This window comes from Muntiacus reevesi, chromosome 21 (genome assembly GCF_963930625.1).
Source record: "Muntiacus reevesi chromosome 21, mMunRee1.1, whole genome shotgun sequence".
In the NCBI taxonomy this organism is placed as follows: domain Eukaryota; kingdom Metazoa; phylum Chordata; class Mammalia; order Artiodactyla; family Cervidae; genus Muntiacus; species Muntiacus reevesi.
This window is the reverse complement of record NC_089269.1, coordinates 42305323-42317622: the sequence shown is the minus strand read 5'-3', so window position 1 is coordinate 42317622 and position 12300 is coordinate 42305323. Positions and strand designations below refer to the sequence as shown.

The window sequence follows — 12300 nt, the reverse complement described above, 5'->3', positions numbered from 1 at the left end:
AATCTTCTCCAGCATAATTCCCTGGAGGCCTAGTGGTTAGGATTTAGCTCTGTCACTGCTATGGCCCAGGTTTGATCCCTTCAACCAATATTTATTGAGCTGGCTACTTTGCAGGTGATACTTTCATTTTAGTTAGGTCAGATATTATAAGAGCAGCAACAAATGTCACAGCTAAAAGACAACTAAGACATTAAGTCCAAATTCCCCTGAATTTTACACATTAAGAAAAAACAAGGTAAGTCCAGTGACACTGAATTATGCAAGGAAAACTTTCCTAAAAAGTCAGCCTCGAACAAGTGAAGAGAGTTCTACAGTTACATAGGCCTCAGTTCAAATTCCAATGCACCTCAATACACTGGGCAAATTAATTTCTTTTAAATTTCAGTTGCTACATCTGCAGATTATGATTTAAAATACGCCAACTTCAAAGACTGCTGTGAAGAATGAGATAATTTAGAAATGTCTTGCAAATATTTTTTCATTCAATCTAAACTGCCCATATAACTCTCGTTGACCAATTTATTTCTTGGCTGCGCCTCACAGCGTGCAGAACTTCCCCGACCAGGGATCAAACCCTCGTCCCCTACAGTGGAAGTGTGGAGTCTTAACCACTGGACCGCCAGGGAAGCCCTGGTTCAGTTATTTTTAATGGCTGCCTTGAATTCTAATCAACAGACTTTATCTATCTGATTTCCTATTTTTGGATCATTTGAGACATTTTTAGTTTCTGCACAACTATGCAATGTATGCCTTTGCTCACTGATAGGAGCACTTAAGAAAATTCCTTGAGGAAAGCTGCTAAATATTTCACATTCAACATCAAGACACTAAATACTAAGTTACCTTCCAAAAAGATTATATTAATTCATATGAATTATGTTATGAATTATGATATGAATTATGAATTATGTTATGAATTATGTTAATTCATAGCTGAGAGAAGAAAAACCTTAAATCACAGTATTATTAGACTCACATATATTCTCTTTATAAGAGCAACTTCCCTCCTCTCCTAATATTCATTAGACTTACCAGGAAAAAAAGTATAGTTAGATGGCAACTAAAATTCACAAATTTAATTAAAACATTTCAACTTACTCTACATTAGTATCTTATTTAAAAATAGAGGAGACATGATTCGAATTTTTAAAAAACTGAGGCAGAAGTTCTGATTTGTGGAATAGCTACATTACAAGGCAGAGGGGGGAGGAGTGAAGAATAAACCAAACTAAACATTTGAAAAGATGACATGATATACGTAAGACAGTATTAAAAAACAGAATAAATCCCTAGTACTTATTCATATGTTCAAGAAAGGTCCGAAGAAACTATTTGAGCAACCCTATATAGGCAACTACTTTTTATACATAAAAATACTCCCTTTCTTGAAAGAATACCATAAAACATGACTATAAATATGCTGCAAACACAATATGTTATTATTATATTACCACAGGTAAACTCCTATTGCAACAACCTCCAAGAAATATACATATAGTGGTACTTAAATTTTTATCCAAAATTTACTGCTGGAGCAAACAAAGATGGAAGTGAATATAAAATCATTTGGTCAAAAATCTAAAAGAGGAGGAAACTGATGTACAAACAAATTAAAAGTTAGTTAGAAACAGGACGTGAGGGCACAGTTCTTCAACTTTCAAGGTCAATGTGCTTCTCACTACGTTTAAGCTCTGATTAAACTGGATTTAAACTTCTCATTTTGCATTTGCCCAGGTGAAAAAGCAAAGTTTGATTTATTAATCTTTTAAAAATAATTCTAAGTGGAACAAACGTTTCTGAAAGAACTCTATTTCTAAATGCTTACATTTTATAAAAATATAGGTCAAATGGAGATAAAGGCTATAGTTAGAAAAGGCCAACAATAACAACAAAGCCGTTTCTAATGCAGACATAAATGCTGAAATACAAATCTCAAAAAAGAAAAAACATAATACCTGGATATCCTGCAGGCAAATTTCGTGAGCATCCAGAGAACACTGCAGTCTTGGTTCTAGCAGTTTCTTTAAATTGCCTATTGGCTCATTGATGTCTATGGCCTGACTTACACATTCAGCTGGAGTGTAGGTCTGTTCTACAATGCTGAAGAATATAATGTCAGAGGACCCAATGTTAAAGAATGTAGTGGTGAACAATTACATTCTCACCCTGGATATTAACCCAACAATATGTTCAAAACAAAATTCAATTCCAAAACACACTTCTGGTTGAAACTCATTTCTGCACAGACACCTTTCATAGTGGTAGGCTCATCATCAACCAGTGTTGCCAAACTTAATAACAAATCACATTACACAAAGAAATGCAAGCTTGAAATTTAAGGCACTTTTGCAAATATACCACATCATACACACACACACACACACACACACACACACGCACGCACACATATGGACGTGTGTGTGTGTGTATATGCATACTAGTATTGCTTACACTACAATATTTAAGGGGAAATGTCTGCATTTATATTTCCAAGTTATTTTGAAGAATTTTAGGAAGGAAATATAAAAAAGAAATTCCTTCAGAAAGGAATATAAAAAGTCTCTTCAAAACTTGTATGCTGTCTCTACTTCCCCAAATCAATACAATAATACAAGTTATAAGACATGAAAATACAGGTTATATAAAATATTTTCCATCTAATCCAATCTGAAAACTACTGGTTATCATCAGTCTATATTCACCTTAAAAAATTATATTCTTCCTTTAAAACTCTCCATGTGCTCCTTTGCATTTTTATTTCATATTCTAAATTCTAAAAAAACCCGTAGGTTCTATAAGAGTAAAATCTTTGGTAATTCCACATATCTTTTGTGAATCCTTACTTGAGGCCAAATGGAAAGTAGACACCAATAAGTATTTGCTGAATTGGTAAATCTACAGTTCAATCAAGTTTCATATGCTTAATTTAAATATGGTTTAAATCTCACAGTAGTCAAAAACAGTGTGTACTTAAAAATTTGTCCTTACATTTTCACATAAATTCCAAGTATAATTCAATAAATACATGAAATTCAGTGAATATATGTAGCCTAAATTCCTAAAACTTAAAATTTATAAAAGAGACCACTCATGACTGAAAAAAAAAACTTATTTTAAAATAATAAACATTTTATTATTATTACTATTTGTTAAGGCAAATTAATTGGGTCTTTTGGCTATGTAAATATTTTTAAAAATTCTTCAGCTATAGCAGAGTGGGCTATATGTTTCTTTTTTTTTGCAACAATACACTTTATAAGAGTCAGATGTCACTTTAACACAGATTTTTAAGAACCCATTTTACATAAGCTCAACATTTAAAACATTTTTAAATATTCTGTTGCCATCATTTGAACCTTGGGAGATCCATATAAAAAAATCTGATTACCAATTTCCCTTGAGAAAATGTAGATGATCTCACGTCACTGGACCTACATTCCTGCATAGCACTCTGCTCCAACTAGACAGCTGTAACTGCCCGCTTCACATAACTACTCCCCAGGTCAACAGTAACTAAATCACAGTAACTACCAACCTCTTACATGAGACATCAACAAAGGTTCTCTCTACCAAGTCAGACAGTAAAAACTTTACACTCTGTGGATCATTTATACATATGTGTGTACAAAAACAAATATATTCATGTCAAGCTTCAAGACAGCTCAAATGATCCTCACCTTCTAATATTTACAGCTTTTTACAGTACCCTCCCAAACTGTCCCAAGGCTGGACTATGTGACCAAACGACTAAGGCAGAGTGATACAAGTACTGCCTCTAAGATTAGCCTGTTTAAAAAGACGCCGTGGCGAATGCTCCCTCGGACCATGTGCTCTAGGAAAAGCCAGCCGCCGGTGTGGTGAGCAGCCCTACATGAAGCCCACGTGCTGAGGAAGTGAGTGGTCCTATCACCAGTCTTATGAGTGATTTTAGAAACAGATATGCTAACCTCAGCCAACTCTTCAGAGTACTGTAGCCCAGAGAGACAGCCTAACTGCAAGCTCTTGAGAGTCTCTGAGCCAGAACCAAGCAGCTAACTGACTGCATGAGAGGCTCCTGACTCAGAAACTCTGTGCAAGAGTAATTGTTGGGTGTTTTAAGCTGCAAAGTTTTGGAATAATGTGCTACATAAATAAGTGTATGTATATACGTATATACACACATACATATGTATATATATGAAAATAAGAGAGGCAAGTAGCCTATTGCTTCTGCTGGAGAAAATAGCATAATCAAACATACGGAAAAGCTCCATACAAAACTTAATGTCTCCTGTGCAGTCATGCCAAGGTATTTTAGACCTTTGTGGCCAGGAAAATGTTTCCATGCCAAGGCATGGTGGGAGAGGACAGGGCGGGGGGCACTAAAAGAAAGTTTGTATTTTGAGCTAGAGCAAAACATCTTGCCTGAGCAGATGAGGTGGCCTGAGTAACCATGGCTTCATGAGTAATCATGGCCTCAGGGCAGAAGAGTTGCTAATTAACTGGCACACAATCTCAATTACGCAAGACAAAAAAGTTGCAAAAGATCTATTGCACAACATTGTGCCTACAGCTGATAATATTGTGCACTTAAAAATTTACTGAGGGTACATACTGTGTTAAATGTTCTTACCACAGTAAAATACAATTTTTAAACAATTTCAGGTCTTTCATCTCAGCTGCATGCTCAACAGTCAGCAAGCTACTCAACCTTAGTAATCTGTCCATTCCCACTGGAGCTCTTCTAAACCTCTGTTCGAAGTTTTCTACCACTCTTCAGCCCCTCTTACTTTCTGTACATTATCTCAGCTCCTGCTTTCCAGAGTAAACTAGGACCATTAGTCATTACCTTCCTTGTCCTTCTTGACTCCCAAATCCCTCTTTTCACTCACATCCTCTCTTTGGATCCTGAACGCATTACCACTGCCCGCCTTCCTTAATGAAGTAAGCAGTATTCTATTACTATTCCAAAAACTAACACCTTTCATTTCTCTATATGCTTAGTACAATGATGGCTCATGACCAACCTGAACAGCATATTAAAAAACAGAGACATTACTTTGCCAACAAAGGCTCGTTTAGTCAAAGCTATGGTTTTTCCAGTAGTCAGGTATGCATGTGAAAAGCTGAGCGCTGAAGAACTGATGGTTTTGAACTGTAGTGCTGGTGAAGACTCTTCAGAGTCTTGCAGTCCAAGGACTGCAAGGAGAGCAAACCAGTTAATCCTAAAGGAAATCAGTCCTGAATATTCATTGGAAGGACTGATGCTGAAGCTGAAGCTCCAATACTTTGGCCACCTCATGCGAAGAGCCGACTCACTGAAAGACCCTGATGCTGGCAAAGAGTGAAGATGGGAGAAGAAGGGGACAACAGAGGACGCGATGGTTGGGTGGCATCACTGACTCGATGGACATGAGTCTGAGCAAGCTCTGGGAGCTGGTGATGGACAGGGAGGCCTGGCGTGCTGCAGTCCATGAAGCTGCAAAGAACTGGACACACCTGAATGACTGACTGACTGATGATGGCTCATACAGCTTGTGTGTTTCTTCAAATATAAGGCAGTCTCTACCACGGCAGATTAGAGTCTCATTTATTGATGTACTCCTGACAGTCACTATTTGCTGAAGTAGTTCAGGCTGTAACTTAAACTCTTACTGAAATAAAAGGAATCAGCACTGACACAAGGAAAACGAATCCAACAGTGCCTGAAGGGTAGAAACCACCACAATCAATGGCTTGACCATTATTAGCTATGCTTACTACCATCTTTAGTTTAAAACTATCTTTTCCTCCCAGCTACAAAGCCATTAAGTCAGAGGAAAAAGGCAATACGTTATCCCTCAAAATGCTGAGGTCAGTTGGGGGGGGGGGGGGGGGACAGTCCCCAAAGAACTTGGCGAGATTCTTATTTTTACCTAGGCCTGCTGGTAACATAAAAAGCAGCGAATTAAATACCACCCACCTCTCCTCGGTGCACTCCGGCTTCTCTGTTCCGTCAATCTCGATTTCTATCAGCTCCTCTGCTTCTCTTTTCGTCATGGCTGGAGGGTTTCAAAAGCTCAGCCCTGCAAGAGTTAAACTTTAAGACATTCTGAAATGCATAAGCAGACACATTACACAAGGAGTAAAGACCCAACTCAAATAAAACCCGACGGTAAGCAGAAGAGGAGGAAGCAATCTTCACATAGAAAATCCACAAGCAATATTCATAAACCAGTTTTTGTTTAAATGGTGTTTACCAGTCTGACATGATATCAGTATCACTCCCTTGGATTTACTGGGATGTTTTTGACCCTAGTCTCAGTCAACAAATTAATTAAGATTACTTCAAAATCAAATGAAAGGCACGCTGACTGTACTACAGCAGTTGGGTCTTGATAACAGATTTAAACCTGCGCCTTAAAACTCCACATGGGAGTTCCCCGTGGGTAGGACTCTGCACTTCCACTGCAGGGGGCATAAACCTGCGCCTCCACTGCAGGGGGCATAAACCTGGCCTTAAACTCCACGTGGGAGTTCCCCGTGGTCAGGACTCTGCGCTTCCACTGCAGGGGGCATAAACCTGCACCTTAAAATCCACATGGGAATTCCCCGTGGTTAGTACTCTGTGCTTCCACTGCAGGGGGCATAAGTTTGATCCCTGGTGAGGGAACTAAGATAATCGCATGCCACACAGCATGGTGGGGGTGAGGGGGATCAACATGGAGCTGAAAAGTTTACAACTGTCTAGCTAAAAAGCTGTACTTTAATAGCAGAGTTTACAGTAAACCACTATTGACAGAGAAAGCTAAATTAAAAATTAACCCAAGCTATGATTTATGTTACAAATTACATACCTTATACATGCCAGTACAATATTCTCAAAAGGCAAAATAAAGTGACAAAATCAGATATGTGAATTAATGCCCTGATTACACACTAGAATTCTTTATGATTATTTTTCAGATGTGGTTTTATACCTTTAAATCAAACTATTAACACTCTTCAATTCTCGCATGTAAAATTCTTACTTACTACATTAAACTCCCACTGGTCTTGTACCACTGATGCATCATGTGCCGTTTTGTACCACGTGCACTACCAATACTGAAACGCTATAGTTTGAAAAATGCTAAGTAATGCATAAAATAGCTGCATATGTTGGCAATCCTTTATGTCCATTTCCAAGGTGTTAATGCTGTAAGTTACAGGTTGTTACAACCTCACTTTGCATGCGTGCTCAGTCAGTCAGTTGCGTCTGACCCTATGGACTGGCCGCCAGGCTCCTCTGTCCATGGAATTTTCCAGGCAAAAATACTGGAGTGGGTTGCCATTTCCTACTCCAAGGGATCTTCCCCATCCAGGGATCGAAGCTGTGTCTCCTTCATTGGTAGGCGAATTCTTAAAGGAATAAAGCATGTCTTTGGATTCCACATATACCTTCAGTTCAGAGTACACTTTTCTAAGTTTACTATTAGATATAAAAAAGCACTTTTATGTGCCTTTGACTCTTTGACTTACAAGGAATGGACCTCTAAATTTAGTACTTTAAAATCTGCAAAGGAGTTCATGCTTCCACTTTGAAGATCTGACAAAATGAAGAAATGGTAAATATTCATTCCTCTTAATGATAACCATTATTTACTGAGTATCAGGTTACCACATTCAAATGCTTTGCACATAACCTTATTTTGAGCCCACCCTTATATGAAAACTATTCAGGATAGCGAGACTAGGCTGCTTGGGGCTCCACCCTGTCACACTAGAGGTCCATCACCGCAAGCACACACTTTACCAGTTTGCTCAGAGACGGGCTCTATTCTGCAGACGCCAGCACAAGAGCCACAGCACGCCTCACCCGGAACACTGCAACAGCCTTTCTGGCAGGTTTCCCCCCGTGTCGGTGCCCGCGCTCCCTTACAGTCTGTTCTCAATGGATACAACAGCCGGTGTGATCGTTTTCACAAATGGAGTTACGTCACAGCACTCCTCGGACTGACAGCAGTCCTGGGAAGAGTCCGGGGCCACTTCACAGGGCTCCTTATCCTCCCGCCATCACTGCTCCGAACCCCCCGCCCACACTGGCCTCCTTCCTTGCTCGTGCATCTTCCTTCTTGCCCACAGCACTCACCTTCTAACACACTAGTATTTATTGTCTTTCCTTCTCTGCTGGATCGCTGTCAAGTTGCAAGAACCAAAACTGTCCAAAAAGAACTCCAGGAACTTAGGTTGGTTTGCCTGGACTAGGGACTTCCCTTAGCTTCTGGAAGTGGGAGGCGCTTTCCCAGGTCTCAACTTCCCAAGGCATGGTAACCACCCAGAACCTGGGATTAAGGCAAATCACACGGCCAAGGGGAATTAACTTTACTAATAGTGCATGCGTGCTCAGTCATGTCCGACTCTGCGACCCCACGGACTGTAGCCCGCCAGGCACCTCTGCCCATTGGTATCTCCCAGGAAGGAATACTGGAGTGGGTTGCCGCTTCTTCCTCCAGGGGATCTTCTGACCCAGGGATTGAACCCACATCTCTTGCATCTCCTGCATTGGCAGACAAGATTCTTCAGTACTGCGCTTCCTGGGACGTTTACTAATCAGCTGACCTTAAAATACAGAGATTATCCTGGATTATCCAGGTGAGTCCAGTGAAATCACAAGAATCATTAAAAGAGGAAGAATCTAAAGAGATCCAGAGAGGTTCAAAGTAAGGACTCAACTGGCTGGCTGTGATTGGCTTTGAAGATGGGGGGCAAAAAAAAAAAAGAGCCAGAATCCAATGAAGACAGGCAGCTTCTAAAACTTGGAAAAAGAAAGGAGACAGATCCTCCCTTAGAGCCTCCAGAAGAAATACAACTCTGCCAACACCTGATTTTATCCCAGAATGACCCATTTCAGACTTCTGACTTCAGGAACGTATGATAATAAATTGGTGTTTTCAAGCCACTAAGTTTGTAGTAATTTGTTACTGTAGTTTCAGAAAACTAATAAGTCTTCTTTCCCACTTTAGAAAGGTTGTAACTCTCCTCAGGTCCAAAAATATCCAACTGCTGGGGGTTGGTTTTCTGATAACTTGGTCTCTAAATTCTGGCATCCGAACCCAGACTTTCCAGTACAAAAACGATCTGATTTCTCCCTCATTATAAAGGCTCCTCTCACAGCTCCCCTATAATAAGAAAGAATAATAATGAGAGGATGGGGCTCTTCACCGGGACAGACACATATCACGCATATCCAGCAGAATGCCTAGGCCCCAGCAGGTTTTGTTTCGGATGACAGAAGAATGAAGGGCTTTTGCCTTCCTTTCTTGCTGACCAAAGCCTAGTCAGTCTTTCCTTTCTTCATAAAGCCCATTTCTTAATTGATACTATGTGTTAAAACTGTGGAATTCAACATGAGCACTAAAGCAAAGCACTGGTGGCAGTAACCCAGTAGGGCCCAGCCTTGTTGAACAGCGTAAGCTCACCGGGAAAGGCGTGTTTGTTCACAGATGTACACAAAGAACTTTGAACAGTGCCTCTCCTTTCGCAGGCACTGTATTTAAGTGTGTTTAATAAGTGAATGCTATAAAAACCAAAGGGGCTTCCCTGGTGGCTCAGCTGGTAAAGAATCTACCTGCAGTGCGGGAGACTTCCCTGGGTCGGGAAGATCCCCTGGAGAAGGGAAGAGCTACCCAATCCAGTATTCTGGCCTGGAGAATTCCATGGACTGTAGAGTCCATGGGATTGCAAACATAACAGTCGGACACAACTGAGCAACTTTCACTTATAAGCAGATCCTTGGGGTCCTTATTTCAAATAGTTGTCATTTTTGGACTTCCCTGATACCTCAGTTGGTAAAGAATCCACCTGCAATGCAGGAGACTCCGGTTCGATTCCTGTGTTGGGAAGATCTGCTGGAGAAGGGATAGGCCACCCACTCCAGTATTCTTGGGCTTCCCTTGTGGCTCAGCTGGTAAAGAACCTGCCTGCAATGTGCGAGACCGGGTTTAATCCCTGGGTTGGGAAGATCCAGGGATCCAAATTGCCAACATCCACTGGATCACAGAAAAAGCAAGAGAATTCCAGAAAAACACCTACCTCTGCTTCACTGATTATGCCAAAGCCTTTGACTGTGTAGATCACAATAAACTGTGGAAAATTCTTAAAGAGATTGGAATACCAGACCACCTTATCTGCCCCCTGAGAAATCTGTATAAAAGTCAAAAAGCAAATTACAACTGGACATGGAACAAGAGACTGGTTCCAAATAGGGAAAGGAGTACATCAAGGCTGTATATTGTCACCCTACTTAGTTTACTTATATGCAGAGTACATCATGCAAAATGCTGGGATGGGTGAGGCATAAGCTGGAATCAAGATTGCCGGGAGAAATATCAATAACCTCAAATACACAGATGACACCACTCTTATGGCAGAAAGTGAAGAGGAACTAAAAAGCCTCTTAATGAAAGTTAAACAAGAGAGTGAAAAAGCTGGCTTAAAACTCAACATTCAAAAAACAAAGATTATGGCATCCGGTCCATACTTCACGTCAAACAGATAGATGGGGAAATAATGGAAACAGTGACAAACTTTATTTTCTTGGGCTCCAAAATCACTGCAGGTTGCGACTGTAGTCATGAAGTTAAAAGATGCTTGTTTTTTGGAAGATAAGCTATGACCAACCTAGACAGCATATTAAAAAGCAAAGACATTACTTTTCTAACAAAGGTCCATCTAGTCAAAGCTATGGTTTTTCCAATAGTCGTGAGAGTTGGACTGTAAAGAAAGCTGAGTGCCAAAGAATTGATGCTTTTGAACTGTGTTGGTGGAGAAGACTCTTGAGAATCCCTTGGATTGCAAGGTGATCAAATCAGTCAGTCCTAAAGAAAATCAGTCCTGAATATTCATTGGAAGGACTGATGCTGAAGCTGAAGCTCTAATCCTTTGCCCACCTGATGCAAAGAGCTGACTCACTGGAAAAGACCCTGATGCTGGGAAAGACTGAAGGCAAGAGGAGAGGGGAACGACAGAGAACAAGATGGTTGGATGCCATCACCAACTCGATGGACATTAGTTTGACCAAGCTCTGGGAGTTGGTGATGGACAGGGAAGCCTGGGGTGCTGCAGTCCATGAGGTCGCAGTGAGTCAGACACAACTGAGTGACTGAACAGACTGATAAGAACCATCTCACACCACATAATTGACTTCAGAAATCTAGATGGCTTAAATGTGAAAGGTAAAACTATAAGACTAATAGAACAAAGTGGTGGAATTTTTTTTTGTGGTCTAAGGATAGAAAAGCATTCATTTCTTAAAATTCCAAAAACATATTCTAAGGAAAAAAAACTGATAATTTCATTACATAAAAGTTAAGATCTATGTTCAACAGACAAGATATAGTCTAGAAAGAGACACTTCCAATATCCATACATGATAAGGAAATATTAACTGGAATACACAGTGAACTCCTGCAAGTTGGTAACAATCCCTCAAAAGTCAGGACAAATTAGAAAAGTAGGCAAAGAAGCAAACTCACCTAAAGGGAAACGAAAATGGCTAAGGACGAGAGGAGATGCTCACGTTCAAGCTATTCACCTTATTCTCTGTGTGTGCGGCAAAGATCAGAATACTGAATACTGAAAAGAGCAGTAGGGACCTAGGAGCACAGGGATCCTGCTTCTGGTGATGGAGGACAGACAGGACTGACTGCTTTGGAGAATCATCTAGCAGCACTTGCTCAAATGAAGTGACTATACCTATGACCCAGCAATCTTGCCCTTAGATAAGCATTCCAGAGACATTCTCACAGTGGTTGATAATAATATGTTAAGTGTAGCTTTCCTGGAGACAGCTGAAACCTGGAGCCAATACAGGAACCCGTGATAAGAGTGTTGCAGATACAAGAAAATGTGAAAGCAGCAGGCACTATGGAACTTTAGTAACAGAAACATGGAGATAATGAACACACACACACAAAGCATAAAAACTATACAGAAAAAAGTGAGAAACAGACTAAGGCTTATGCTGCTGCTAAGTCACTTCAGTCGTGTCCGACTCTGTGGGACCCCATAGACGGCAGCCCACCTGGCTCCCCTGTCCCTATAGCAGGACAAAATTTAAAAGGGTCATTTATGTTTTATTTTTCAGGGTCCACGAGCAAGTCCACTCCCATTTCCATAATCAACTTTTAAAATGAGTGAATTTTCTAAGGACTTCAGAAAAAAAGAAAGAACTTTAGGAATTTCCCTGATGGTCCAGTGATTAAACTTCCATGCTTCCAATGTAGGGGGCACAGCTTCCATCCCTGGTCCGAGAACTAACATTCCACAGGTCATGCAGCATGACCAATAAAATTCAAATAA

At 40.4% G+C, this 12300-nt stretch overlaps 1 protein-coding gene across 7 annotated transcripts in view; it reads right to left on the bottom strand.

Moving 5' to 3' along the window:
• Positions 1 to 12300, bottom strand: part of GABPA (GA binding protein transcription factor subunit alpha) — a 38497-nt gene that overhangs the window by 22934 nt on the left and 3263 nt on the right. For 4 of the 7 annotated variants that reach the window (XM_065913455.1, XM_065913454.1, XM_065913460.1 and 1 more), the window contains exons 2-3: positions 5942 to 6044; positions 1956 to 2100 (exon numbers count right to left, since the gene is read on the bottom strand). In XM_065913455.1, the coding sequence (XP_065769527.1) occupies positions 1956 to 2100; positions 5942 to 6018 (222 nt within the window). In that variant the 5' untranslated portion in view covers positions 6019 to 6044. Of the gene's footprint in view, positions 1 to 1955; positions 2101 to 5941; positions 6045 to 7479; positions 8011 to 8089; positions 9100 to 10032; positions 10144 to 12300 lie in introns of those variants that run through there. The other 3 variants (XM_065913458.1, XM_065913457.1, XM_065913459.1) reach the window with 3 other exon arrangements.